This window comes from Oreochromis niloticus, linkage group LG23 (assembly GCF_001858045.2).
Source record: "Oreochromis niloticus isolate F11D_XX linkage group LG23, O_niloticus_UMD_NMBU, whole genome shotgun sequence".
In the NCBI taxonomy this organism is placed as follows: domain Eukaryota; kingdom Metazoa; phylum Chordata; class Actinopteri; order Cichliformes; family Cichlidae; genus Oreochromis; species Oreochromis niloticus.
Genome location: NC_031986.2, coordinates 36051981 through 36079973, shown reverse-complemented (window position 1 = coordinate 36079973; position 27993 = coordinate 36051981). Strand labels below are relative to the sequence as shown.

At 42.3% G+C, this 27993-nt stretch overlaps 2 protein-coding genes across 4 annotated transcripts in view; one reads left to right on the top strand and one right to left on the bottom strand.

Annotated features, from left to right (window-relative positions):
• Positions 1 to 2777, top strand: part of grin3bb (glutamate receptor, ionotropic, N-methyl-D-aspartate 3Bb) — a 53223-nt gene extending 50446 nt beyond the window's left edge. For both annotated transcript variants that reach the window (XM_013275095.3, XM_019351793.2), the window contains exon 9: positions 1 to 2777. In XM_013275095.3, the coding sequence (XP_013130549.1) occupies positions 1 to 805 (805 nt within the window). In that variant the 3' untranslated portion in view covers positions 806 to 2777.
• Positions 811 to 27963, bottom strand: LOC102078488 (uncharacterized). Of its 2 annotated transcripts, XM_019351795.2 has the most exons (11): positions 27172 to 27963; positions 10153 to 10825; positions 9798 to 10038; positions 9626 to 9699; positions 9483 to 9526; positions 6630 to 6838; positions 6040 to 6275; positions 5759 to 5881; positions 5361 to 5544; positions 4989 to 5031; positions 4195 to 4585 (listed from the first exon to the last, which is right to left on the bottom strand). In XM_019351795.2, exons 2-10 carry the CDS (start codon positions 10777 to 10779, stop codon positions 5003 to 5005), a joined length of 1767 nt encoding a protein of 588 aa, XP_019207340.1. In that variant the 5' UTR covers positions 10780 to 10825; positions 27172 to 27963; the 3' UTR covers positions 4195 to 4585; positions 4989 to 5002. The 2 variants fall into 2 exon arrangements, with proteins under 2 accessions (XP_005478849.1, XP_019207340.1); XM_005478792.4 differs by lacking the exon at positions 4989 to 5031 and having other exon boundaries at positions 811 to 4335; positions 27172 to 27962.
• Between the last annotated feature and the right edge of the window lie 30 nt (positions 27964 to 27993).

Genomic DNA, 27993 nt, shown 5'->3' with positions numbered 1-27993 from the left:
CTGTAACCTGCACAAGTCTCAGCCCTCTCCGGCCCCTCCAGCTCCGGGAGCTTCAGCCAAGTGGAACAACGAAACGAGCAAGGACGCCGCTGCCGCCGCTGCTGCTGCTGCTGCTGCCAAAGATGCCAGAGACTTCAAAAGAGTCCACTTCAACCTGGAGACGCTCAACACCCGCCGTCTGCTTGCTCGTCTTGCAGTCTCTGAAGCCAAGGGAGGCAGCGCCATGGCTGAGAGGGAGGGACCGGCCAAGCCGAAGGTGGGGCCAAACAGCAGCCTGTGTGAGAATGGAGGACCGGCGGCTTCGTTCACCAACCTACTGCTCACGCTCCCCTCCTCATCCTCCTCTGCAAGACCCAATGCTTCTGCACCATCCCCCTCAGCTGTGGCACTTCCTCCGCCTGCTACTTCCACCCCTGCCCCCGTTACCATAGCCCCGCCTGCCTCAGATGCCCCACCCCGTGCTGCTGTGGCTCCGCCCCGGCCTGGCGAGCTGGAGGAGCTGGAGGAGGAGATCGAACAGATGAGGGAGAAGTTACGGACAGCTCTGGCAAGGAGAGCTGAGATTCAGACGACTCTAACCAAACCCACTGTCACAGTGACAAGCACCCCATCATCCGTTACCACGACAACTATTATGGCAACCCCAACAACGACAGGAGCCACGCCCATTCCCATACCCACCATTACCCCAGTAACAACCCTTCCTTCCAACATGAAATGCGTAACGACCATGACCGACCCGCCTCACAAAGTCCTATCTAAAGTCCGGCCCCTCCACAGCAGACTGGCCAGTCAGAGGAGGTGATGTTCTCTGGAAAGGTCACACGACACGGCGGCCATTCTAATCAGCAGTGAGGAAAAAATTTGTTCCTTTTATTTTTTTTTTTTACTTTCTCAAGTTCTCAAAGAAGTTGATTGAGAAACATGAAAGAAACAGAAAACATCAAAGAGCCCTGAAGCTAATCAGATGATTGGTTACCTAATCAATATTTTTAGGCTGGATGAAATTATTGAACCCCTTAGAGTTCAAACACTTTATATTTCCAGCTAAAATTAGAAATCCTGTGAAAACATTAAAGAAAAAATGAAATTGTTTCAATGACTTTATAAAATAAAAATTTACTGTTGAGAAAATATGCTAATTTAAATCCATAAATCTTAAAATGAAAGTCAGAAGATCAGGCAACATCCCCCAAACCTGAACCTTTATTATTTCACACATTTCAAAGTTTGAATAATCACTCAAAACCCAGTTATTTTATACACTAAATTTATTATTTTGTAATATTAGTAATTAGTATTGAATTAGTATTACTGTGAGTACAGTTTGTTTTTCAGAGTTTTTTACTCCTAAACCTCAAAGACAATCTATTTAAAATATTTTAATATGATATATTTATCACTTTAAGAGTGATATGTTTTTTTGTCAATTAAGTGCTCAAATATAAAAAAATAAATTATTATCTTTTAATGTTTTTCAGTCACAAGTACAGCTTGTGAAGTCTAAAGTCTGTCAGATAAATTATGTAAACTGAGGAAGAGAAGAAAACCAGGACGTGAGCCTGAGGTACACAGAATTTAATGAGTTCTTCGTTTGAGCCAAATACAGAATAATGTAGCAGTTGTATTATAGAAGTGCATATTCCTAAAACAAAACCAGAGACTTATTTTTGCATATTTTTACATATTTAGTAACAAAACAAATAAGTTTGTATATAATTAAAATAGCTGCAGTGAATCTAAAGATTTTATTCTTTATTTTTATATAAAATCAGAGTCTGATGTTCAGTTTCCACCTCTGACTGGTTAAAACGGCCGCCGTGACAGAGACTGAAGAGCATTTCTGGAACTTTCTAAAACTCTGGTGGTGCACAAAAAGCATGTCCACTCTCTAAAAAAATTACAAGAAGTACACATACCACCAGACACAACATGAACAATAGAGCTGTTTCCTGTTGGGAGCAGAAACGGTGGTGTTCATGCAATAACATAGTTGTTCTTCACACAGGCGCAACTCCTCTTCATGTCACATGAACATGGTTAGTGTAAGCTGTATGCCGAAGGTTTTTATTAGATTCACTTCACTACAGACATGAAACCTTAAATGTTCCCACAGAGCCTGAACCCATCCCCCTTATGTGACTTTAACCCAGCCACCCCACCCCAGCAGCAGCGCCCCCTGCTGTGTCGACACTGGCATTTCCAGTTTGTTTCCATCAAAAGTTAAAGTCAGGGTGATGGACATTGCTATGAGAATGATGATCTGCAGTCAAGCCCTGAAAATCTTAGAAATATGAGGATGGCAGGATGGCTACTCTGGATGGCATTACCTTGGCCTCCAGTAACACTGTGAGTAATCGCTGAGTCGTTTTTGACCAGGATACGTTCTTCAGCATCTACATTAAACAAATATTTATCTTTCTTCAAATATGTTTCTTAGAAACGCTGAACTGCGTCACTTTCCAAAATAAAGATGAAGAAATGTTAAAATTCTCCAGAAAACATGAAATCTTATGTAAAACCTTCAAATGGTCTGAAAAGTTGAGGATGTTTTCACTCTGTTTGGTACATTTACAGGTTTCTCATAAAAAAGAAAGAAAAAAATTAAGTCATATTTTATTCATTCATTGAGTTTGTTTTTCATCAGTTAAACTTAAATCTGAGAGATGAGCCTGACTTTTAACTTTCAGATATTTTACGGAGTTAAATCCATTATTCATCCTGTCATTCTTCTTAAGTGTTTTTATGATAATTAATAAAATCGACTTTCTAATGAAGTCTGTGACGTTGTATTTTACTGGTTGATCTGATTTAACTGAGGAAACGGCTGGAGTTATTAAAAGGTTAAACCTCAGTGTCAGTCTAAAATTTGTTAAACCCTCTGTTTTATCCAAAGCTAAAAAGCTAGGTGTAGAATGATCAGTGATTTGTTATAACACAGCTTTATTGAGTGTACACTGAGCATCCATCAGTCATGACAATAACAACAGAAAACGGGCTACTCACTCCCACCACTAAACAGCCTACTTCTGCAAAAGGTGTTGCAGCGACGTAAAGGTGCCATACACCTTGGCTTAAACCAGTATATGTCGTCTTAGCCACAAGAGCATGCGTGTAGAAAGCATGCACTTATGCTAACAGTTTCCTTTGTTTTCTAGCATTTACACTAGACTAACACAAAATGTCATCTGCAGATGTGATGAAGGGTATACTCAGTCAATTTTTTTGCTTATGTAATAGAAGAAAATACTGTACTCATAAATATACATTGATTTGTGGGTAACTACATCTTTCAAAAATTGAGGAACCCTCATAAACTTATCATTAATGTATTAAAAATAGATAGCAGCTGCCATGTTGCCCAACCATCTTGAATACAGTGATTGCTGTTCTGCCTAATCAGAACAGCGATTATAGGCTGGCCCCATACCAGAGGTGGAGGAGAACAGAAATGGTAGGCATTGGCATGCGGTGTAGGGGCATTTTAATTCCTATCTGCATTTCAAACTCAAGATATGAAGGATCAAATCTATGTTTTATCATTAAAGAAGATAGAAACAAAAACATGAAAGGGACAATGCCACCACGATCTTAATAAAACCTAATCCTCTTTCTCCTCACCTCAAGTCTCATCTCCTGAAATGAAGTTGGGGCTCTAACACACAAAAATGTGCATAAACAAGTTATTTGCAATACTGTCATAGTTACTTAATGTGATCAGAAAAAAACCACAATCTGCTGACATCTACAGGTGAGATTTTACACCTCGTTTCCTGATGAGGTGTTCGCGGACCTGTTAGTTTTGGGGAGTTGTAATGCAATCAGTGTTCCTGTTCTTGATCGTGTGACATTTTTGGAAATTCAAACAGAAATGTGGTTGTTGTCACTTTAAGAGTTTCTCTCTTTTTATTTAAGAAAAAATATTTTAGATGATTTCATCTCAAATATTGAAACAGGTGCTTGTTGTAAAAATAAACCACTAAACCTTGTTCACACAGAGAATTATAAACATTTAATAATCATATAATTTTTTTTTTTTTTTAAACATCTGTTTTCTGATTGATCAGCTCTTGTTGAGAGCAGCTGCCAGCTGGTTGTAGTTCATCTTACTCAGGATCTCCTCGGTTACCTCCTTGGCTCCCTCAGCGTGGTACTTCTGGACCATGAGGTCAACAGTTCTGGCTCTGTCTGCGGCCTCTAGTCGGCTGACGGAGATCGGGTCAGTCCGGAGACTCAGGAAGCGCTGGAAGGTTTTCAGATCCTCTGAACCGAGACAGTTCAGCATCTGCAGCAGCTGCAGGGTCACATCTTCCTCCTGCAAGTCCAGCACCTTCACTGAGATGGGAGAGACCGGAACACAGATCAGACCAGATCCACACACATAAACTGATCTGCAAGACCGTTAATGTTGTGGTGATGGAGCTGTACTCCCTTAAGATGGTGTCGAAGAGGCCAAGATAAAGACAATGCTGGACAATACCTCCCTCCCACTTCATGACGTGCTGGCCAGTCACAGGAGCACGCTTAGTGAGAGACTGAGATTACCCATAACGCACCATTGAATGACACAGGAAATCATTCCTCCCTGTGGATATCACATCCAATTAATGCACAGTACACCATTTTGCACATCCCCTACAGTAAAATAACAAATAACCAAATTTTACAGTTTAGGGTAAAATGTCAATCATATACTTTTAACCTTTGTAAGATTCTGGATATTTATAATTGAGCTATTTGTATATATTAATGCTATTTTTTATATTCTGTAACTTTGTAATATATTGTATTATTTAATTTCCTCAGGGATTAATAAAGGATTCTGATTCTGACGTTCATACTGTAGTAAGATCTGTCTATGTGAACACACTCAAAGATCTGAGGTCACTCTGGATTAAACGGACTATTCAGGTTAATTCATCAGAAATGTTTGAAACTACAGTTATTAATTAAAGGACTCATTAATAAATTTTATATTATCACTGTACCTGATAAACGTTTCTCAGGTGGAACAGCTGGATTTCTGATTAGCTGATGAAAGAGTCAGTAAGTTTGGTTTGATTAAAGCCTCTAAAGGACAAAAAGCATGTCGGGGTGCAGCAGTCTGAAACTGCTGGACACCAGCCAATTAAAGAACAGGATTCAGGCGCATGAACACAAACTGGGAGGCAGGAAAAAAACACTGGTCAGAACAGGCAAACGTTCAATGGAGATGTCTGGTTGAAACAAAGAGAAGCTACAGGTTCACGAGCCTCCATGATAAAGTCTCACATTTTCAAGAACCATGATGTGTTTTCAGTTTGACTATGAATCAACTACAGTCACACAGGTAAAAGAAGGTCACATGTAGTGTGAATTACCTTTCAGCTGGATGACTCGGGCCCAGACCTCACACTCTTTGTTGCCAAACAGCCAGCCAATCAGACGGGATCCAGCCACATGACTCCTGAGCTGCAGCCTCACTTGTGTGGCTCCAGCCTTCAGCTGCACCTGGAATGACGGCAGGAAGTTGTTGTAGTCTCTGAAGTTCACGAACTTTGATGTCTGAAATGATAAAAACAACAAATGAGCTTCATGAGAGTGTGTGTGTAAAAATTAAGATCAAGGCTCTGATCAGGAAGCAGCTTCAACAAACTCAGCTTCTTGTTTCTGAACAGCTGATGGAGTTCCTATTTGAGAATTCACCATGGCAATGGTAAACAAAGAGAAAGCAAAGCATCAGGTATTGACAGGTGAGAGCAGTAGCAGCGAGACACACCTCTGGCTGGATGACTGTGACGGGCTCTCCGATCAGTTTGTATGTGTGATTTGGGATCAGTTCGCAGTCAGGAATAGCTTCGATGTACTCAGCCCCAATCCGTCGCTTCCACTCCTTTCTCACCTGCACATCAGGTGATCAGTCAGAGTCACAAAGACTAATTCAGGTATTTGTTACAGGTGTCAGAGGATATCATTTCAAACATAAATCATTTGAAATTCAAACCTTACACTGCACTTTTCATGGATATTGTAAGGACCCTTCAGGCAGGGTCTGCTTACCTGAGTGAGGCAGACATTCCTGGGCAGCAGCAGGATGAACAGTGTGGAATTAGTGGGTTGAGAGAAGATCAACACCAGGCCAGCAATCTGGTCACTGGGCGCTGGTGTCACCAGACCAAAGCACGAGAAGCCTGAGATATCAACTGTCACATGACTATCGGTCACCTGACCTGGAGTGATAAAATCCACACAGTCCCCAGTGACATGAGCTACAGATAGGAAGTGCCGACCACCATCTGCAAGATAGAAAAACATTCATCCAGAGACCATCAACAAACGTCAGCCAGCGATGGCAATTCAGACGTGTCTGACATGGTAACCCTGGAATGAGCCAAACACAAAATCTAAATCTAAACTTCTCTCCAAAGTCTCGGACTCAGAGGATTAAACAAGATCAGAAAGTATTTTTCTTTCCTCCAAAACATCAGGCGAGGATGATTTCTTCTGCAGTTTCTGTTTGCAGTCATGAGTACGCTCATTAATTATCTGCTGCAAGGCCAGTAAACGTGGATGTGAATGTGAAGTTTGACCTCATGGTGGGACTGTGACATGTAACTGGCAGTAAACGTGTCAAAGAAACAGTTAGTGACCTGAGAGTAGCTGGCAATGCGGCAGGTGGAGTCGCTGGAAGCTCCCAGTCAGCAGGTGGAACCTGAACAGAGCTCCTGCCACCTGCAGCCCTTTAGAGGACAGGAAGTCCACATCCCAGGGAACCATCTCATACACCACGTCACCAAATCCCTCCAACACCAGGCCTGTCAGACTGCACCTGAACACACCGGGCTGCTGGCAGCGCAACCTGGCAACATGGAAACATGGAAACATGGAAGCATCACTGTTGATTTGTTAGCTCTTAACTGTGAGGTGATATTCAGAGCATCTAGACAGTGTTCACACCACTTCACTTGTTCCACATGATGTGATGTTACAGCCTTAAATTGTATTATACAGCCCTTTGCTGCATGTCTTCCCCCTTCTCTCTCTGCCCACGCTTTCCTGTCGTTTCTTCACTGAGCTTTCTAATAAAGTTGAAAATGGCCAAAAAATATTTGTTTATAGTATTTTCTCCAATTGATCTTTCTGAGTTAACTTCAGTGATTACTTCCTTCAAACCATCAACGAGTCTTTTAGACCCCATTCCTACAAGACTCATCAATGAAGTCCTGCCATTAACTAATGCTTCAATCTTAAATCTGTTCAACCTATCTGGGGGTTTGCTCACTATGTGTTTATACACCACTCTGCATTTAATCATTAGTGAGTCTAAATAAATCTAAGATTGTCTTCATACAAGAAACACATTCGACCACATCAGACATAAAAAATGCTGACTACAAGATGGCCATGTCACTATTTCAAACTCCAAAGCTCATCAAAGATCCATAGGGAAGGTACAATATGGTTCAAGTTGATATCCTATAACAAAAAATACATTTTATAAATATATATGGCCCCAGTGATGGCATTTGTAGAAAATTTGTAGAAAGGTGCATAGATAAATACTTAATACATAAAGAACTAAAGAAGGATGAAACCACAGTCATTATTTGTTGGGAGGCTTTAAAGCCCACGTCCTCATTTTAGGTTTGACAGAATTTTAGTAGATAGAGGTGAATGGCTTAAACATAAATTGAGCTGCAGTTTGGGGAAGGCCTCAAAGGGAACCTGCAGCGGCTCCCGGGCCTGGCAGATCCCTATGTACTACATAGAAGTGAAGAAGTGAAAGAATTGAAAAGGAGACGGAGGGTGAGAACAAAGAGCTTGTAGAACTGGGGGATCATATATAGATAAGAACCAGGGTCACGGGGGGTGCTGGAGCCCCCCGCGACCCATGCAGCCGTCAACCATCCGGACACAGCAGTGGGAGTTGGAGTACAGACCACGAAGGGCGTCTGCAAACTGCTGGGGGACTCCATAGTGATGTAGGATAGCCCATAGTCAGCCGGTGGACGCTGTCAAAAGCCTTCTTGAAATCGATAAAATTGATAGAAATCTTCCTTTGGTATTCCAATGTTTGTTCAACAATCATGCGGAGGGTGAAGATTTGCTTGACACATGACCAGCCACTCCGAAAACCAGCCTGCTCTTTTCACAATCGCTCATCCCTACATGTCGTAGCCGACTCAAAAGAACGAGGCAACGAGGTAGAAAGAACAAACCATAGTATAAAATCGCTCAACTGAATGCTCCTATAGGGATGTGATGCAAACTAGAAGACTAGACAGAGACTAGACTCATTGAGATCATCAACAAGACTGCCTCTCTTCCACACTGTGTGTTTTGTACTGTATTCCTCCCCTCACCCCCAACCGGTCGCATCAGATGGCCCCTCCCTGAACCTCGTTCTGCTGGAGGTTTCTTCCTGTTAAAAGGGAGTTTTTCCTTCCCACTGTCGCCAAGTGCTTGCTCATAGGGGATCATATAGTTGTTGGGGTTTCTCTGTGTTATTGTAAGGCCTTTACCTTACAAAATAAAGCACCTCGAGGTAACTGTTGTTGCGATTTGGTGGTGTACAAGTGAAACTGAATTTAATTTAATTTAATTCCAAAATGGATTAAATTCATTTCACCTCAAAATTCTACAGAGAATACCCCATAATGTCTTGATGCATGCTCAATCATCCAGGTAAATAAATCTCAAAAGGTTGATTCTGTTCATTTGGACATAGCGTTTTCAGTGGGAGAAACGTTTCGTCAGTCATCCAAGTGACTTTTTCAGTTTGAAGAAGAAGAAGAAGAAGTGATGAAACATTCCTCTCACCGAAAACGCTACGTCCAGATGAACAGAATCAACCTCTTGGGGAATACCTCAAAATGACAAAGGGAAAAGCTCCAACAGGTTTGATGGGGACCGTTGGTACTCGGCGATTTTCAGATCTCTCCAGAGATGTTCAGTCAGGTTCAAGTCTTGGCTCTTGCTGGGTCACTTCAGAGTGGTCCCCAGCCACTCCTTTATTATCTTGGCTGTGTGCTTAGAGTCACTGTCCTGTTGGAACCATCGCCCCAGTCCAAGGTCCAGAGCACTCTGGAGCAGGTTATCATCAAAGATGTCTCTGTACATTGCTGCATTAATCTTTCCCTTGACCATCACTAGTTACCCTGTTTCTGCTGCTGAGAAATATTTTGAGGTGAAAAACTGAATTTAATCCATTTTAGAATAAGGCTGTAACATGACAAGACAACATGACAGTGTGGAACAAGTGACGCACTGTGAATACTTCCACTTTAGGGTAAGGTGGTATTGATGAACTCGTGTGATTTGGTGATAACGTCAGTATGTGTTGGGTCTGACAAACTGCCTCACAAGAACTTACAAATAAAAACACATCAAACACCAAAAACGTAACTCGAGGTCACAACATCAAGAGCGGGGTCAACAGCAGCATAGCACCAGATCTGCCATAACCCTCCATTAAACCACATCAGCCAACAACCCTGTGTTACCTGAATATGCTCCCATCCTCGCTGACCTCAGGTGTAATCTCAACCTGCACAGACCAACAGGTAAAAAAAGGTTGATTAAAAAACTGGACTGATGAAAAAATCAACAATTAGCACATCAGTGACATCATAGTGACACAACTTACCTGTGGTGTATTTGTCTCCAACCTGATGTCAGAGTAGGTCAGTGATGTCACTGCTTCTGCTTGAAAATAGAGACCTGCAGAAAGATGACATCATCACATCACATGATTACATCCTTTCTGATAAATATCGAGTCAAGTGTAGCTTAGCTTAGCACAGATTTTGCATAAATACACAGCATTGGCACGATCTTCATCAGGATCTCCATGGCAACACGTTCTGCCCGATTGGATCCAAAGAGTTTTTCTAGAAGTCTCCACGTCGTCCGTCTGTCTGCGTGTTCCAACTGCTCTCCACCAATAGGAGAGTGACTTTCTGCAGTCATGTATTTGTTGACCAACCACTGGAAACACTTGAGCTCATCTGTGACCAGAAACTCCAACATCTCCATGATGACAACTGAGTCTGAGGCATTCTGGGGAAAAAAAATAGGACAGCTGGTGACATCACGGATCAAGGTGAATTGCTGGTCTTTAGACCTGACATTCCCTCTGAGCCTTGCTGAAACTGACAGGTGACAAAAACAAACCTTGCCCCTGATGTGATCCTCTTCCAGCTCCTGCAGTAAGAAGGGTTCTGATTGACCAAGGGCATGGTAGAACACTTTCTGAGCTTCCTCCCCCTTCCTGAGGAGCAGGTCTACCAGAGCCCGGTTCCTGTCCTTGCAAGCTCCGTAGATGGCGATGGCCTCCCTTTCTGAGGTGTTGAAGATCCTGCAGCATTGCAGGGCTTCCAGGATGGGGCCGGGTCTCTGGATCCTGCTGATAAGCTTCCGCCGCTGAGTCTTCACAAAGCCCTGGACAGGTTTTAGATCTGATTCAGGTCTCAGGGGGATCATGGTGAAGCGTACAGGGCGAACCTGATGATTTCCGCTGATTAGAGTCTGGACTGCGGCCAACACCGCTGGCGCTCTGTCCTCCTGGTAACACCTCATCATGGTTTTGGCGGTGCTGCAGGCATCAGCAGACCGCAGCCAGCGTGGGGGGATGGGGGGGAAGTCCTGCAGCAGGGCTGACTGACTGAGACCCCACTGGATCCTCCAGAGCTCCACAATTGGTAGCTTCGAGAGCTCCCGCAGCAGTACATCCTCCTTACCCTCCTCCACTGGGGTATTGGGTGAGTCCCAAACCTGAACTGTCTCCAGCATGTCACCCATGACTTAGTATGTGCCCTCAGCTTTGACTGATAGGCCAAGAGAACTCCTGCAAGACAAGCAAAGAGGCAACAAAAACCCCTACCAAATCAGTTCAATTCCGTTTCATTTTATTTATACAGTGCCAAATAACAACAATAATTGCCTCGAGGGGATTTATATTGTAAGGTAAACAGGTGTGCAGAGCCATAGCTGGACTGGCCATCGGGCATACCAGGTATTTGTCAGGTGGGCCGATGGTGATTTTTCGTTTTTATGGGCCGATGATTTTTTTGTTTTTTGTTTTTTCTTTTGTAACGGTATAAACAATGAAAGGTGGTGGATTGGCCAGATGCTGGCCTATGTGTAAAAATAACTCAGTTGTTTGGTGGTGGCTATGGCGGAGTTTCCACAGAGGCCAGCAGGTGAATGAGGGAAAGGGGAGGCAGGAGGAGGAGAGACCCGAGACGGCCGCTGAGTGTCAGGTGAACTGATCTTCAGGTAAGAAGTTATGACCTGCAGTTTATGTGGGTCAGATATAAACCAAGTTTAGGTGTAGTTTATTTTCGTTGTGCCAGCCTTTTACAGTCAGTTACAATACCTCGTACTGCGTGTTAGCTAGCATGACGGAGTTTCCATACAGCTGGGTGTGACCGGGGTCAAGTGAGCCGCTTCTTATCCGCCGCATAAATTTCCTTGCGCTTTTACACCAGTCTTTACGGTAGCACCTTTTCGCTTTATATCCCGATTGAAAGCCTAGACCCGCGCGCACGTGCACGCGCGCACACAAATTGCAATGGAACAGCCCAATACAACCAAAGTGACAGTCTGGTTGCATATTCAAAAATTCATTAAAAATCATCCTGAGTAGTTGAGGTCCCACTTTCAACACTCCCCTCCTCTGGGACACCTACTGTACCTCTGTGCCAAGTTTCAGGCAGATTTACTGTAGAATTCCTCAGATATTAAAGGACACTTGTATTCAATGCAATACAGTCAATACAATAGAATTATGTAAATTTCAAAAATTCATTAAAAATCATCCTTAGTAGTTGAAGTCCCACTTTCAACACATTCCTCATCTGGGACACCTACTGTACCTGTGTTCCAAGTTTCAGCCACATTTACTGTAGAATTCCTCAGATATTAAAGGAAACTTGTATTCAATTCAATACAGTCAATACACTACAATTATGTCAACTTTAAAAAATTCATTAAAAATCATCCTGAATAGTTGTCCAACCGTCAACACATTCTTACTCTGGGATACCTACTGTACTTCTGGGCCAAGTTTCATCCAGATTCACTGTAATATTCCTCAGAAATTACAGGAAACCTATATCCAATGCAAGTACAGTTAATACAGTTAATACAGTTAATAAACTATAATTATGTCTATTTCAAATATTCATTAAAAATCATCCTGAATAGTTGATGTCCAGCTTTCAACACCGTCTTCCTCTGGGCGACCTACTGTACCTCTGGGCCAAGTTACATCTCAATCCACTGTAATCTTTATCAAAAATTGAAAGAACAATTATTTGTCAAGGCTGGCTGTGTGCCTTTCAAAGTGACACTAAATAACAGAACTCAGGCACATCAGGGAATAATCCAAAAAGCGGTTTTATTAAACAAAAACAACATACAAAATATCCCTAACCCATACTACATAACCTAAAAAGAAACATAGTGGAAACAAAGGGACACTTAGAAGCACAAGAAAACAATACTATACTGAAAGGGCAAGAGACACAGCCCAAACATAATCCACAACTAAAACACCAAAAGAACAAGTCATCCCACATAGCAGACGGGTCTTGCCTGGATCTGGTGTCAAGCCGGCACTGCTGGCTGACTTCTGGCATGGTAAGTGGTATGTCATCCAGATATGGGCCAGGCTTGCCGTAGATGGCACTGTTTATGTGATGGCATGCTATATCTGGCCTGATTGTGGTTCGCTGTATGTGGCCCAGGCTCATAGAAAACAGGTCTGGCCCGGATCCGGCATCAAGCTGGCACTTCTGACTGGTGTCATGGCAGGGTGTATGTCAACCAGATGTGGGCCAGGTCTGGCAATGATGGCACTATTTATGTTCCTGTTTTAGTTAGAAGATCCAAATGCCATGTTGCAATACTATACTGCTATGGTAGCCAACGTTTCAAATGCAGGTTTGTCAAGTTTGTGAGTGTACACTTTATCCAAAACATAGTGAGGGTTTACTCATGTTTACCACCTGGTAGCTGTAGCTCAGGAGGTAGGGCAGGTCACTTACCTACTGATCGGAAGGTTGGTGGTTCGATCCCTGGCTTCTCCAGTCTGCGTGTCAAGAGTGTGAATGTAGTTAGGAAACACTCAGTTTAGAGAAAGTGTGTGAATGTGACATGTTGTATAGAGCACTTTGAGTAATATGGGAGTGTAAAAAAAGCGCTATATAAGAATCAGTCCATTCACTGTCTGAACAGAGTTTCGTCATGTTACTTTTGCACTATTATGTTCCAGCACATGTTGTTATTACATGGCTTAATTAAGGTACACATTAGGCTGACATCTGGGGCCAGAGCTGAAAGTGTTCTGGGCCAGCACAGGGCCAGCAGGGTGTCTGCAACTGGCCTTGTGCTGGCCCATGTGTGGGCCACCTCTGGTAAACCAGATCTGGGCCACCAAAGGGCCGTCATTCTTTGCGGTACACGGGCCATGTGTAAGCACATTGTGTGGGACAGATCCGGGCCATACCAATTTTGCTATGTGGGAGGAATTATGTAAAAATAGAAACATCATAAAAATGAAAATGAACATAAAGTAAAATGTACTGAAATGAACATCAGTATGGCCATCATTATTTGCTTGGAAAGTCTAAAGTTCCATGGCTTTGAACAGCCAGAGAATGCAATGCCCAGCTTAGAGTGACTAAAAGTAACTTCTTTTAACATTCTGTCATTCTGCTTCTATATCAAAAATCCACTAAAAATAGTCATTTGAAAAAAAATATTCGCCATTTTTCATCAGTTTGGGTTCCTCTGTTTATAGCAATTTTTAGAATAGAATCGAATACCTTTGTCACTATACAGTTGTACAGTGAGATACAGAGCATCTCCTACTCATTGGAAACATGCTGGGGGGCTGGCTCTATCCGCCTTAGTGCAGCTGCCGTACCATACTGTGATGCAATAACTTAACAGGCTCTCAATGGGCGAGTGGTGGAAGGTCAGCAGAGGATGTCCGGGATGATTGCATTAAAGGCTGAGCTGTAGTCCACGAAGAGCATTCTGACGTAGCTCTGCCGCTGTTCTAGGTGACTCAGCACCGAGTGGAGGGTGATGGCATCTTCTGTGGATCTGTTTGCGCGGTATGCAAACTGGTGGGGGTCGAATTCTGGGGGGAGGTAATCCTTGGTGTGCTGAAGGACTAGTCTCTCAAAGCATTTCATGATTACTGGTGTGAGGGCCACAGGGCAATAATAGTTCAGGCTGGTGATGGGAGACTTCTTTGGCACTGGGATGATTGTGGGTGATTTTAGACAGGATGGGATGGCTGCTTCATCCAGTGAGAGGTTGAAGATTCTGGTGAAGATGAGGGTGAGCTGGTGGGCACATGCTCTTAGCACTTTACCACGTATTCCGTCTGGACCGGCTGCCTTCCTGGGGTTCACTGCTAGGAACACACATCTGACATCGTGCTCCGTTACAGTGAGTGGAGCAGTGCAGGAACCAGGTGAGGATGAGGATGGGAGCAGGGTTGAGGCAGATGAATGCTGCTGTTGTGGTGTTTCAAAGCGGGCGAAGAAGCTGTTTATTTCCTCTGCTAGCTGCACACTCAGGTTTTCTGTTTTCACAGTTCTGCCTCAGTGGTTTATGATGTTTATTATTCCCTGCCACACCTCTCGTGTGTTGTTGCTGGACAGGTGGGACCCCTTTTCAGGTCAGCTCGAGCAGACCTGTACAGAGCTCTGTCAACAGACCTAAAGTTGGCATCGTGGGCTTTGAGGAGTGTGCAGACCTCGCTGGTCATCCAGGGTTTTTGGTTTGGGAAAACCCGAATGCTTTTGTCCACAGTCACATTTGCAATACAGAACTTGATATAGTCCAGTACTGATCCTGTGAAAGTTTCTAATGCAATATATTATACTTTACCAATGTAACACTGCATGCCGAATCAATTTTGAAAATATCTGTGAATTTTGTATTGAAAAATGCAGGTATCTCTCAGAATTTATTTTCATGTTATCAAAAGTGTATTAAAAGTACAAGCATGAAAAATTACAAGAATGCAATAAAAAATATAACCAAACAAGCTTAATTTACACTTTGAAATACAGAAAATAATGAAAATATATAAATAACGACCTATTAATCCCCATATCCAAGTATCAAGAAGTGTAAAAACAAATTACATTCTTTCCTCAGTTTCTATTAATAAGACTTAAATTTACATGAAATTATTCAAAATTATATCCATTACAGGGAGTGCAGAATTATTAGGCAAATGAGTATTTTGTCCACATCATCCTCTTCATGCATGTTGTCTTACTCCAAGCAGTATAGGCTCGAAAGCCTACTACCAGTTAAGCATATTAGGTGATGTGCATCTCTGTAATGAGAAGGGGTGTGGTCTAATGACATCAACACCCTATATCAGGTGTGCATAATTATTAGGCAACTTCCTTTCCTTTGGCAAAATGGGTCAAAAGAAGGACTTGACAGGCTCAGAAAAGTCAAAAATAGTGCGATATCTTGCAGAGGGATGCAGCAGTCTTAAAATTGCAAAGCTTCTGAAGCGTGATCATTGAACAATCAAGCGTTTCATTCAAAATAGTCAACAGGGTCGCAAGAAGCGTGTGGAAAAACCAAGGCGCAAAATAACTGCCCATGAACTGAGAAAAGTCAAGCGTGCAGCTGCCAAGATGCCACTTGCCACCAGTTTGGCCATATTTCAGAGCTGCAACATCACTGGAGTGCCCAAAAGCACAAGATGTGCAATACTCAGAGACATGGCCAAGGTAAGAAAGGCTGAAAGACGACCACCACTGAACAAGACACACAAGCTGAAACGTCAAGACTGGGCCAAGAAATATCTCAAGACTGATTTTTCTAAGGTTTTATGGACTGATGAAATGAGAGTGAGTCTTGATGGGCCAGATGGATGGGCCCGTGGCTGGATTGGTAAAGGGCAGAGAGCTCCAGTCCGACTCAGACGCCAGCAAGGTGGAGGTGGAGTACTGGTTTGGGCTGGTATCATCAAAGATGAGCTTGTGGGGCCTTTTTGGGTTGAGGATGGAGTCAAGCTCAACTCCCAGTCCTACTGCCAGTTTCTGGAAGACACCTTCTTCAAGCAGTGGTACAGGAAGAAGTCTGCATCCTTCAAGAAAAACATGATTTTCATGCAGGACAATGCTCCATCACACGCGTCCAAGTACTCCACAGCGTGGCTGGCAAGAAAGAGTATAAAAGAAGAAAAACTAATGACATGGCCTCCTTGTTCACCTGATCTGAACCCCATTGAGAACCTGTAGTCCATCATCAAATGTGAGATTTACAAGGAGGGAAAACAGTACACCTCTCTGAACAGTGTCTGGGAGGCTGTGGTTGCTGCTGCACGCAATGTTGATGGTGAACAGATCAAAACACTGACAGAATCCATGGATGGCAGGCTTTTGAGTGTCCTTGCAAAGAAAGGTGGCTATATTGGTCGCTGATTTGTTTTTGTTTTGTTTTTGAATGTCAGGAATGTATATTTGTGAATGTGGAGATGTTATATTGGTTTCACTGGTAAAAATAAATAATTGAAATGGGTATATATTTGTTTTTTGTTAAGTTGCCTGTAACACTCTCGTGTGATGCGACGAGCCAATAATCACTCCCGATGTTAGGCCGCTATAAAACTTTTTAATGCGTACACCAGCACACGGTAACACACACTGGCCATACCGGAAGAACAAAACTCCCCCCACCATACTATTCCGGTTGGACTAGTCCCCCACAGTTATGGCAGGTCTGCATAAACCAATATTGCTCAGTGATCATTTAACCAATGATCTACATTGCCTAATAATTATGTACAGTAATAGTCACCTGCACACACAGATATCCCCCTAAAATAGCTAAAACTAAAAACAAACTAAAAACTACTTCCAAAAACATTCAGCTTTGATATTAATGAGTTTTTTGGGTTCATTGAGAACATGGTTGTTGTTCAATAATAAAATTGTTCCTCAAAAATACAACTTGCCTAATAATTCTGCACTCCCTATATAGGAGAAATCTGCTCTCTCTTTCCAATCCCTGTCAGTACTCTTGCTGCAGCATTTTGGATTAACTGAAGGCTTTTCAGGGAGTTTTTAGGACTTCCTGATAATAATGAATTACAGTAGTCCAGCCTGGAAGTAATAAATGCATGAACTAGTTTTTCAGCATCACTCTGAGACGGGATATTTCTAATTTAAGAGATGTTGCACAAATGGAAAAAAGCAGTCCTACATATTTGTTTAATATGTGCATTGAAGGACATATCCTGGTCAAAAATGACTCCAAGGTTCCTCACAGTGTTACTGGAGGCCAAGGTAATGCCATCCAGAGTAAAAATCTGGTTAGATACCATATTTCTAAGATTTTCAGGGCCGAGTACAATAACCTCAGTTTGATCTGAATTAAGAAGCAGAAAGTTAGCGGCCATCCAGGTCTTTATGTCTGTAAGACATTCCTGCAGTTTAACTAAATGGTGTTTGTTATCTGGCTTCATGGACAGATAGAGCTGGGTGTCATCAGCATAGCAGTGAAAATTTATGCTATGTCTTCTAATGATACTGCCTAGGGGAAGCATGTATAATGTAAATAGAATTGGTCCTAGCACTGAACCCTGTATAACTCCATAATTAACCTCAGCATGTGAAGAAGACTCTCCATTTACATGAACAAATTGGAGTCTATTAGATAGATATGATACAAACCACTGCAGCACAGTACCTGTAATACCTACAGCATGTTTTGCAGCCATCTTTTATGGTGTGGTCTGCTGGGGCGGCAGCATCTCTGCTGGGGACAGGAAGAGACTGAACAGGCTGATCCGCAGGGCCAGCTCTGTTCTAGGATGCCCTCTGGACCCAGTGGAGGTGGTGAGTGACAGGAGAATGGTGGCTAAGCTTTCATCCCTCCCACCCCATGCAGAAAACTCTAACAGCACTGAACAGCTCCTTCAGTGGCAGGCTGCGGCACCCACGGTGTGGGACAGAGAGATTTTGCAGGTCTTTCCTCCCTACTGCTGTCAGACTCCACAACAAAGACTACTTCTTTTTTTCTTTTCTTTTCTTTTTTTTTTTACCTTTTATTGTTTATTTTATTTTCACTTGCTGAATACGGGACAGACTTGACTGGAGGAAAGAAAGGGGAGAAAGAAAGAGGGAAAGAAAAACAGCTGAGAAGAGGGACGGGGAAAAAGGGCAAAAAACAAAAACCAACAGAATAAGCAGACAAAAAATACATATATCGATCACCTGGATCACCTGTTGAGAAAGAAAAAAGAAAACAAGCAGAAGAAAACGAGAGTAATAGAATAAACAACATCACAATGATATATGGGAATATGACAGTAAATACTAAATATTAAACATTATTGTGCAGCACGTAAGATCGACAGCGCACAGTGTGCTTTGAGGTAGGAGCCAAAAAGGGTGTAGTTTGTGTGTGTGATCACCCATGTGTACACCTGTGAGCATGAACGCGCTTGTTTTTTAAAAGGTTCCTTCATGTAATGATCTGCTAGAGGGTGTGGGGGGCCACTGCCCCGTTCTCCAGGGCATGAAGCAGGTATGGAGGAGATCAAAACTCCAGACATCCAGAGGCCCCCAGAACACAAGAGACCAAGGAAGACCAACAGAGGGGCAGCCGCGCCACTATCCCAAAAAGAGCTGAGGAGAGTCCCAGATGAGGGGTCACTCAGCAGCCGCGGAGCAGAAGCGTGCCCGTGAGCTCCGCCGGCAGCCAGCTGTGCCTGAGTGACCGAGCCCCAGGCCGAGAGGCCGAGGGCACCCCACCCCCGAAGTGGCCCGAGCGAGCCCCAGGCTCCAGGCCCCGATAAGCAGCCACCAAGGAGTGAGCCGGTGTGTGCCTGGGCACCCATCCCCGGACACAAAGAACCACCAACGCACCGATGTCTGAGGGCGTCCGCCACTGGCAGGGAAGGTGGTGGGGGGAGATAGGGCTCCAAACCTTGGAGGGCCTGAGATGTCCCCAGAGAGGTGGCGTCTGATACCCAACCTGACATATAGACACAGACATACAGGCACACACAGATACAAACATCCATTCCCACCCTCATGCTCTCATAAGCAATTACTCCACACTCAACCAACGTGGAGACAGACATAAAGAGATGCTGTACACACAATCACACTCCCCAAGCGTACTCTAAGAACCGGGTCTAGGTACCTTTGCCCCTGGAGGGGGAAACTGCACCCAGACCCAGGTGGTGTTACCCTTTTCCCTGCGGTGGGGAGAAGCAGACCGCCCCGACTCCGCAGCAGCAGGGAGGCACCACAACAAAGACTTCAACTGATCAAACACACACAAACGAGTTATCTGCTTTAGGCTACGTGTTTGAGAATTATACCACGGGGTCAAGTACTTCTGATTTGAGGCCTTATTTTTCACAGGAGCTACAGTATCCAGTGTCATATGTGGTGAAGAGGCAAAATCAATTCACCTATATATTGTGTATTGTGCCTTAATTAAGTGTTCCCTGGTGTTTCCAAGTTGCAGTGTGTGTTACTACCAGTAAGTTTGGTAGTTCATGAAATAGAAGAGCTTCTGTTCCTGTAATATTGAATGTTGTTTTAAAAAGTGTCCAAAAACAGAAAATAAAGCATTTCAAAAGACAAGGAGTATGTCACAATGAATATATAATTTGAATTTATACAATTTAATTAATTCCGGTGTTAGCAGTTAAATGTTATGTATTTAGCACCAAATCACAAAAGCAGTCGCCTAAAGACACTTTATGTTGCTGGGTAAAAACACAACAATAATACAAAGAAAACAACAACAATTTAATTACCCAATATGAGCTAGCATTTAGTGAGAGTGGGAAGGAAAAACTCCATTTGAAGAGCTAGAAACATCTGGCAGAAACAGGCTCAAGGAGAGACAGCTATCTACTGTGACTGGCTGAGGTTGATGAAAAGGAGAAAGGACAACATATACACTGTGCAAGAGAGCAAGAGATACATAGGTCGTGTCCAAATTCATGGGCTGCATCCTCCTGAGGACCCGGCCTGAGCGGTCTACGTGGGCCGGGTCCTCAGAAGGTCGGGTAGGCCGGAAGTAAATGGCTGGGGAAATTGGACGGTCTAGCCTTCTGATTAGCGTCACCGCTGTCTCGGTGGAGTTGAATAAACTCGGCCGCCTGCTCCTTGCTATCTAAATTATAACAGGACACTGGCGTAAATTCTCCACCGTCTCATACTTCTTTTTAATCAGTTTTCTGTTTGACGTTTAGTCAGCTGTGTGAAAACCAACCAGGAACCCACCCGGGGGATTAATAAAGTTTTATTTTATCTAATCTAATCTAATAACTTTAATCTCAGCCAAACCGATTTACTCACGAACAAATAAAACACTGAAAAAAGCCAAACAATATCATTTCTAGGTTGTCTAAGTGACTTATATATTACGTTTAACCAGAGTAGCGAAAGTCCGCGGTGATCTGAAAATGATGTGCCGGGAGTTGTGCCGTTCTCGGCGGCTTCAGTGGCCCTCGAGCTCCCGGCTAGCTATCGAGCTGGTGGGTAACAGACGTCTCCGAAAACGTCGAAGCACTTTTGCAAATATGCGATATCTTGATAAACCGAGCAGATATTTGATGTTTACACAGCTACTTTCTCGCCTGAAAATATGTTAAAAGTGTATTTTGTGACCCAGAAAGATTAATAAGAGTAATTTTAAAACTTAGTAGCGGCAGCCATTGTTGGAAACTGGAGTTTGGCTGGGTCACGCTATGAATTCTGGGATGTGGTGGGCCATCCTTCAAAAATACCTAGGGGCGTGTTTATAGAAGATAAATATACCAAATATGTCCAGAATTTTCGGCCTTGGCAGGTGGCGCAGAAGTATACTGCCAAGGCTACTAGCTCGTGTGTGACACGCTGAGGTCGCTGGTTCGAAACCACTCTGTGCCTCGGCAGCAGCTGGTGGGGTGCTGGGCTGCGCTTAAAGAACCGGCGCCCCTACTTTTTTTGCCCTTTTCTTTTCCTTTTTCTGCTGCCCGCCATGTTTCTCTATTTAGAATAATGACACTTGCTGTCATTATATGTTAAAAGTGTATTTTGTGACCCAGAAAGATTAATAAGAGTAATTTTAAAACTTAGTAGCGGCCGCCACGAAGGACACAACCGACCCTTCCTTCAAATTCGGGGAAAAGGAGGACGCATTTGTCGGCTGCATTCGGAGGAGTCTACGAATTTGGACAGCCTTCGGCGCGTCGCTGTGACGTAATCGGTCTACAAATGCGGCCTCAGGAGGATGCAGCCCATGAATTTGGACACGACCATACTAACTAATGATTAAATGCAGAGAAGTGTATAAACACAGAACGAGCAAAGAAGGAAAAAATTCATACATCATGGGAAGCCCGCAAGAGCCTAGGCTTATTGCAGCACAAATAAGGGAAGATTCAGGGTCACCTGATCCACTCTAACTGTATTATTTGTCAAAACTGAAGGTTTTAATGCTAATCTCAAAAGCAGAGATGGGTGTTTGTCTTCTGAATTAATATAGAATAGAATAGAATAGAATAGAATAGAATAGAATAGAATTCAACTTTATTGTCATTGCACATGTCACAGGTACAAGGCAACGAAATGCAGTTTGCCTCCATCCAGAAGTGCTTTAGCCATGATATAGATATATTACAATATATATTAGCAATAATATAGGTATGTAAGTATATTACAGAAATGGGTCTATTATGGTATGTTACAATGTACACGGTATGAAGGTATGTTATGAATATGCTATAACTATAAGTATGTACAGGCTGTAGTGAGTACAAGCTATGTACAGGCTATGAACAGGGAATAAATATGAAAAACTATACAGAATATGAAATAAAAAAAAACTATACAGAAATATGAGATATACAGCTATACAGAAATGTGAACTATGCAGGTTATAAACAGTTGTAGAATTAAAAATTATCGTATTGGACAGAATGATGTGAGCTGCATCCACAGAAGAGAGGCCTGAGAGATGAAGACTCTGATTCCCGTTCAACCTTAAAATTCTATAGGAACCACAAGTACACCTAATATTCCAAAATTAAAATCTGGATTTCAAAGCGAGTCAGTGAAGACAAGCAAATATGGCTGAAATATGCTGTCTCTTTATAGTCCCTGTCATGACTCTCTCAGCAACACTTTTGATCCATCAATATTAAAAAATTATTGATGCAGCGAATTGAGATGAAACCTGGCCCACAGGTACAGTAGGTGTCCCAGAGGAAGAATGTGTTGAAAGTTGGACCTCAACTATTCAGGCTGATTTTTAATGAATTTTTGAAATTGACACAATTATAGTTTATAAGCTGTATTACATTGAATACAAGTTTCCTGTAATTTCTGAGGAATTTTACAGTAAATCTGGCTGAAACTTGGCACAAAGGTACAGTAGGTGTCCCAGAGTAAGAATCTGTTGAAAGTTGGACCTCAACTATTCAGGATGATTTTTAAGGAACTGTTGAAATAGACATAATCCTATTGTATTGACTGTATTGCATTGGATACAAGTTTCCTGTAATTTCTGAGGAATATTACAGTGAATCTGGATGAAATTTGGCACAGAGGTACAGTAGGTATCCCAGAGTAAGAATGTGTTGACAGTTGGACATCAACTATTCAAGATGATTTTTAATGAATTTTTGAAAATGACGTAATTGTAGTGTATTGGCTGTATTGAATTGAATATAAATGTCCTTTAATTTCTGAGGAATTCTACAGTAAATCTGGCTGAAACGTGGCACAGAGGTACAGTAGGTGTCCCAGAGGAGGGATCTGTTGAAAGTGGGACCTCAACTACTAAGGATGATTTTTAATGAATTTTTGAAATTGACATAATTGTATTGACTGTATTGCACTGAATACAAGTTTGCTTTAATATCTGAGGAATTCTACAGTAAATCTGGCTGAAACTTGGCCCAGAGATACAGTAGGTGTCCCAGAGGAGGGATGTGTTGAAAGTTGGACATCAACTATTAACAATGATTTTTAATGAATTTTTGAATATGCAACCAGACTGTCACTTTGGTTGTATTGGGCTGTTCCATTGCAATTTGTGTGCGCGCGTGCACGTGCGCGCGGGTCTAGGCTTTCAATCGGGATATAAAGCGAAAAGGCGCTACCGTAAAGACTGGTGTAAAAGCGCAAGGAAATTTATGCAGAAGAAGCGGCTGACTTGACCGCGGCTCACAAATGACGGCTCACTTGACCGCGGTCCCAGAACCGCTATGATGTTACTGATAGTGAACTTTATTTTATTCATAAGGTTAGTTAGTAGAGTTGCCAACTGTCCCGTAAAAAACAGAATCGTCTCGTATTCAGAGAAAATATTATGTTTCGTATTGAGCCGAAAAGGAACGCAATTTGTCCCGTACTTCAGCTATAATGAAAAAAAAAGACAGAAAGCTGGAGTTATTCTGTGTCTTTACGCTGCACAGCTGCTTTTTCTTCTATCATTCATTTCTTAAAATGTCTCGCTTTGAATAACTAATTATCTGAATATATAGTGTGGAATAAGGAATATTTTACTGCTACTTATACTTATTATTGGCATTATCATTGTATCAATTAACCTTGCATTAAACCACATAACAAGCATTTGTAATAATACATATAATCAAGAAGCAGGCTTGAGTGAAGGCCTGAATGTATTCAGCTTCTTGTTGCATTTGAGTTTGCCTAGCAACAGGTGACGCAAAGAGGAGGACAAGTCCATGGGGACCTCAAAGGCCTGAGATCATCACCATATTTGAAAGAGGATGCCAGAAAGGGGAACTTCTGTGTCTGCATTTATTTCTTAGAATAGATCATTGTCTGTACAAGGGGCAAAGAATGTTCTTAAGATGCAAATTATGTGCTTGTAAACGCAAGAGGGGGCGTTATAATACCCTGACAATATAAAAACAATCTGAAGTGTATTTTTGGGTGGGGATTTACGACTGATGGTTTCCAGTGTACGTCTCCCCACGCTGCGTGTATTCATTAAAATCAATTGTTTGATCGACCTCTTCTGGACCATCATTGTTTTACTCTCGTCCTCAATTTCGAACCCGTAACAATAGGTGTTTGAGAATTATACCAGTACATCTCATTTGAGGCTCTATTTTTCACAGGAGCTACAGTATCCAGTCATACGTAGTGAGGAGGTAAAATTATTAAGAAGATAATCGACCTCTGTTGGACTAGCGTCTAGGTAGCTGCTCTGCTCTGTGTTAGTACAGGGCATTGAAGATGATAACAGTGGGTGGATTATATTCTTAAACGTAGTTACAGCACTTTCAGAAACACATCTTCTCTGATGCAATCTACTCCCCACTGCTGTGTAATCAATTATTGTAAATTTAAATGTTATTAGGAAATGATCAGACAAAAGAAGGTTTTCACGAAACACTGTTAAATGTTCCGTTTCTATGCCATATGTTAAAACAAGATCCAGAGTGTGATTAAAGTTGTGTGTGGGTTCTTTTACATTTTGAGAGAAGCCAGTTCTGAGGCTGTCATTTTTAGCATCTACATTTTATCTGAGCTGAGCACAAAATAAGACAGAAACTCTGAGCCTAAGGATTTCATTGTCATACTGTGCCATTGTTACCTGTATTGGACAAATAAAATACTTGAAACTCCTTTTCCTGTCTCCTTCTCTCACCCCAACCGGTCACAGCAGATGGCCGCCCCTCCCTGAGCCTGGTTCTGCCGGAGGTTTCTTCCTGTTAAAAGGGAGTTTTTTCCTTCCCACTGTCGCCAAGTGCTTGCTCATAGGGGGTCATATGATTGTTGGGTTTTTCTCTGTATGTAGACTGATGCTGGGCTTGGGGCAGAAAAGTAGGGGAGACCGGGGATAGTTGTAACGTGGGTCAGTTGTAACACTTCCAATTTCTCCAATCAGGGCTAAGTTTCAAATGATGTGACTCATCCTGTGCATGCCCAATTCAGTTCTGCTATCACATGTGAAAAATCAGCACATTTTGTCAAACACAGACAATTTAACATGAAAAAAAGTAATTTGTATGCCAAAAAGTAAGTTTTTCTACTTTATTTCAATTTCTAATAGCATTATGTGCTTTGCAGTTAAACTCATCAAACTTAAATTATGTTATTTGTATGTCTATGGGGATATATTCTGTGTTGGTCTTTAGTGCTAATGTTTGAGCCGTTGGCTGTATTGTTAGCTAGTTCATGGCTATAGGAGTCTGGGTCAGTTGTAACAGCAACAGTCTGGGTTAGTTGTAACAATAATGCAGATGTTACAACTTACCACACTATTACTTTAACTTATATTACACAAGTTGGGGCAACGACATCAGCAGAGAGAGGTTCACTGGTCGCTTTTGTATATGCGGTTAATGCCATTGGCAACACAATTCCTCCACTGTTTGTGTTCCCACACATACATTATGCAGACCACTGTGTCAGAGATGGACCAGTAGGAAGTATTGGTAGTGGAAATAAATCAGGATGGGTGCAAGAAACAGATTTCCTCATCTTTCTGAAGCACTTTGCAAACCACACCAAGGTAAGCCATGATAAAAAGTAATGGAATTGCGATGCTGGTGAACAACTACATTTTTTTAGCTTCATTGTTATGTTCAAAATTGGTGCAAGAGTTGTAGGTTATAATGCCCACTGAGCCAATGAGGCCAAACTCAAGGAAGACCAACCAAAATTAATGAAATATTCAGTTGCAGAAAATTCCATAATTTGTCTTTTTTGGGGGGTTGGAATATGTTCAAAAGCTAGATTTCTGCATTCTGTCACACACACACATAGCTACATAAATGGCTCTAAGTGCATTCATGTGTTGAATAAACAAAGATTACATGTTAATGTTTTGTCAGTACCCTTATTTCATTGTGTTACATTTCACCCCAGGATATGTTACAACTAACCCAGACTATGGGGTTAATTGTAACATTTCACTCTTTGTGTTTGAGACCATACCATGCAATGGGTAATTGTGCTGCAGAGAAAATAGCTGCACTATTTAATAGCCGAGACATGTAAATACTTTGCATTACATTTTGAATCCACTACCTTAAAAGAGCTCCAATTTACAGACAGAAATGTCAAAAATGTTACAACTATCCCCGGTCTCCCCTAGTCTTCCACCGAATCGGCAAACCTTTACAGTCTGAATACAACTCAATAAATGTCCGTTCACACGATTTTAAACCCTCACACACTTTTTGACTTTTATATGTAAACTGTGCCTGTTCGTGCAGATTAAACATATTTTCTACAAATTCGGTCAAGCTGATACCTCCACTGCTGTAAATTACATTTTCAGATAAGCAGTGTTAAGAAAGAAAAAAAGAAAATATGAATATTACTGCACTTTGAACTGTGTTTTATTGTTATTATCTGTATATGACTGTTTCAGGAGAACTGTAACACTTGTTGTTGTTGTTTTTTTAAGGCAGTCAATTTGAATGAGTAAACGAGACTGACAGGTTTGAGAAATCATTGTTTTAAACAACAATCATTTAAATTGAGGACAGTCTGAGCGTATAGCAGCTCTGTTAGGGTAACAAAGGTACTACGAGGTATTTAAGATTATTATTCCGGACTTTATGTGAGAAGAAGGATTTGCCTTTGTTTACAGTGATATTATCTGTATCCGGATTTGTCTTTGATAAAATCGTCAATAATCAGAGTCACTCTAACATTAACAATAAACACAAACAGAAAGGAGAGCGAGGTTAAGTGAAGCTGCTGAGGTGGAGCCGGAGCTCCGTCTGATCTGATAGAACGTGTTGGATATGGCTGAAGCAGCGAATTCAGCTTCAGCGTGTCTGAAAGGATTTCTGCTTAAAGCAGCACGCTTATGACTTTGATAAAAGAAGAAAAGATCACAGCTAATAAAGTCACAGCTACACGTGCATGCCTCTGTTCTTTCTCCTGCTAAAGAAAATTAAATAATAATGATAATGATAAAATGATGCTATGAGTGCAGAATTCTGGCTGCTGAGGTCGAGGCTCTGTGTCTGCTCAGCCCTAACAGCATTAAAATCTTTAACTTAACAGAATTAATCTCAGAGTGCTCTCTTGACAGCAGCAGAAACAGAACGAATAAATCTTTAAAAATCAAACTAAGCCATCACAGACCCTCTGAATTGTGTTCAGCCACGAGCAGATCGGCAGGTAAAGCAATTGTTCTTACCTGAGAGCAGCTCTTCAGGTGAAACTTTCTTACAGGAGCTTTTAAAAAACAAGCTCAGTGCGGCGTGATGGGTTTGAACTCTGAGAAACAAGATTACAGCCAGTCTGAGTGATGAAGAGTCTCGGTTTTCATCACGAAAACAGGAAGTCTGATCGTTTCAGCTGCAGATGCTCACTTTAAAACCACAGAGATGAGGTCAGTGTGAAAAACCAGGCCAAAACTCCCCGTCAGCAGGAAGAGGCCTGAACTAAAAGTCAGAGACCACCACAACCCACACCAGCCTCTAGCAATCCCCCACTCACTCTTGAGAGACAGGATGTGAGGCGTGTACTCTGTGCAGCGAACCCCAGGAAGTCTGCAGGCCCCGATGGAGTACCTGGGAAGGTCCTCAAAGCATGTGCCGAGCAGCTAGCACAGGTCTTCACTGACATCTTCAACCTGTCTCTGGAACAAGCCGTCATTCCACCCTGCCTGAAATCTACCATAATCATCCCCATCCCCAAAAAATCACCCATAACCAGTCTCAATGACTTCCGTCCAATTGCACTAACCCCTGTCATCACTAGTCAAGCCCTAGTCAAGAAAGCGCAGCAGCGGCTACACTTCCTAAGGGTGCTCACGAAGGAGCAACTAAACACCCTGCTGCTGGTGACCTACCTATGCAGTGACAGTGTGGCACGCCAGCTGCACGGAGGCAGACAAGAAGAGACTGCAGAGGGTGGTAAACACAGCACAAAAAATCATTGGCTGCCCCCTGCCCTCCTTGTCTGCCGTCTACAACTCCTGTTGTCTTAGTAGGGCCAGAAACATTTTAAAGGACAC

What these genes read in the sequence shown, in the direction of transcription:
- LOC102078488 (XM_005478792.4), bottom strand. Translation starts at nt 10,779, where the DNA reads ATGGGTGACATGCTGGAGACAGTTCAGGTTTGGGACTCACCCAATACC. An exon ending in TGGAGACAAATACACCACAG is followed by an intron (nt 9,527 to 9,625) that starts GTAAGTTGTGTC and finishes TGGTCTGTGCAG; the next exon opens with GTTGAGATTACACCTGAGGT. An exon ending in TCACAGTCATCCAGCCAGAG is followed by an intron (nt 5,545 to 5,758) that starts GTGTGTCTCGCT and finishes TTATCATTTCAG; the next exon opens with ACATCAAAGTTCGTGAACTT.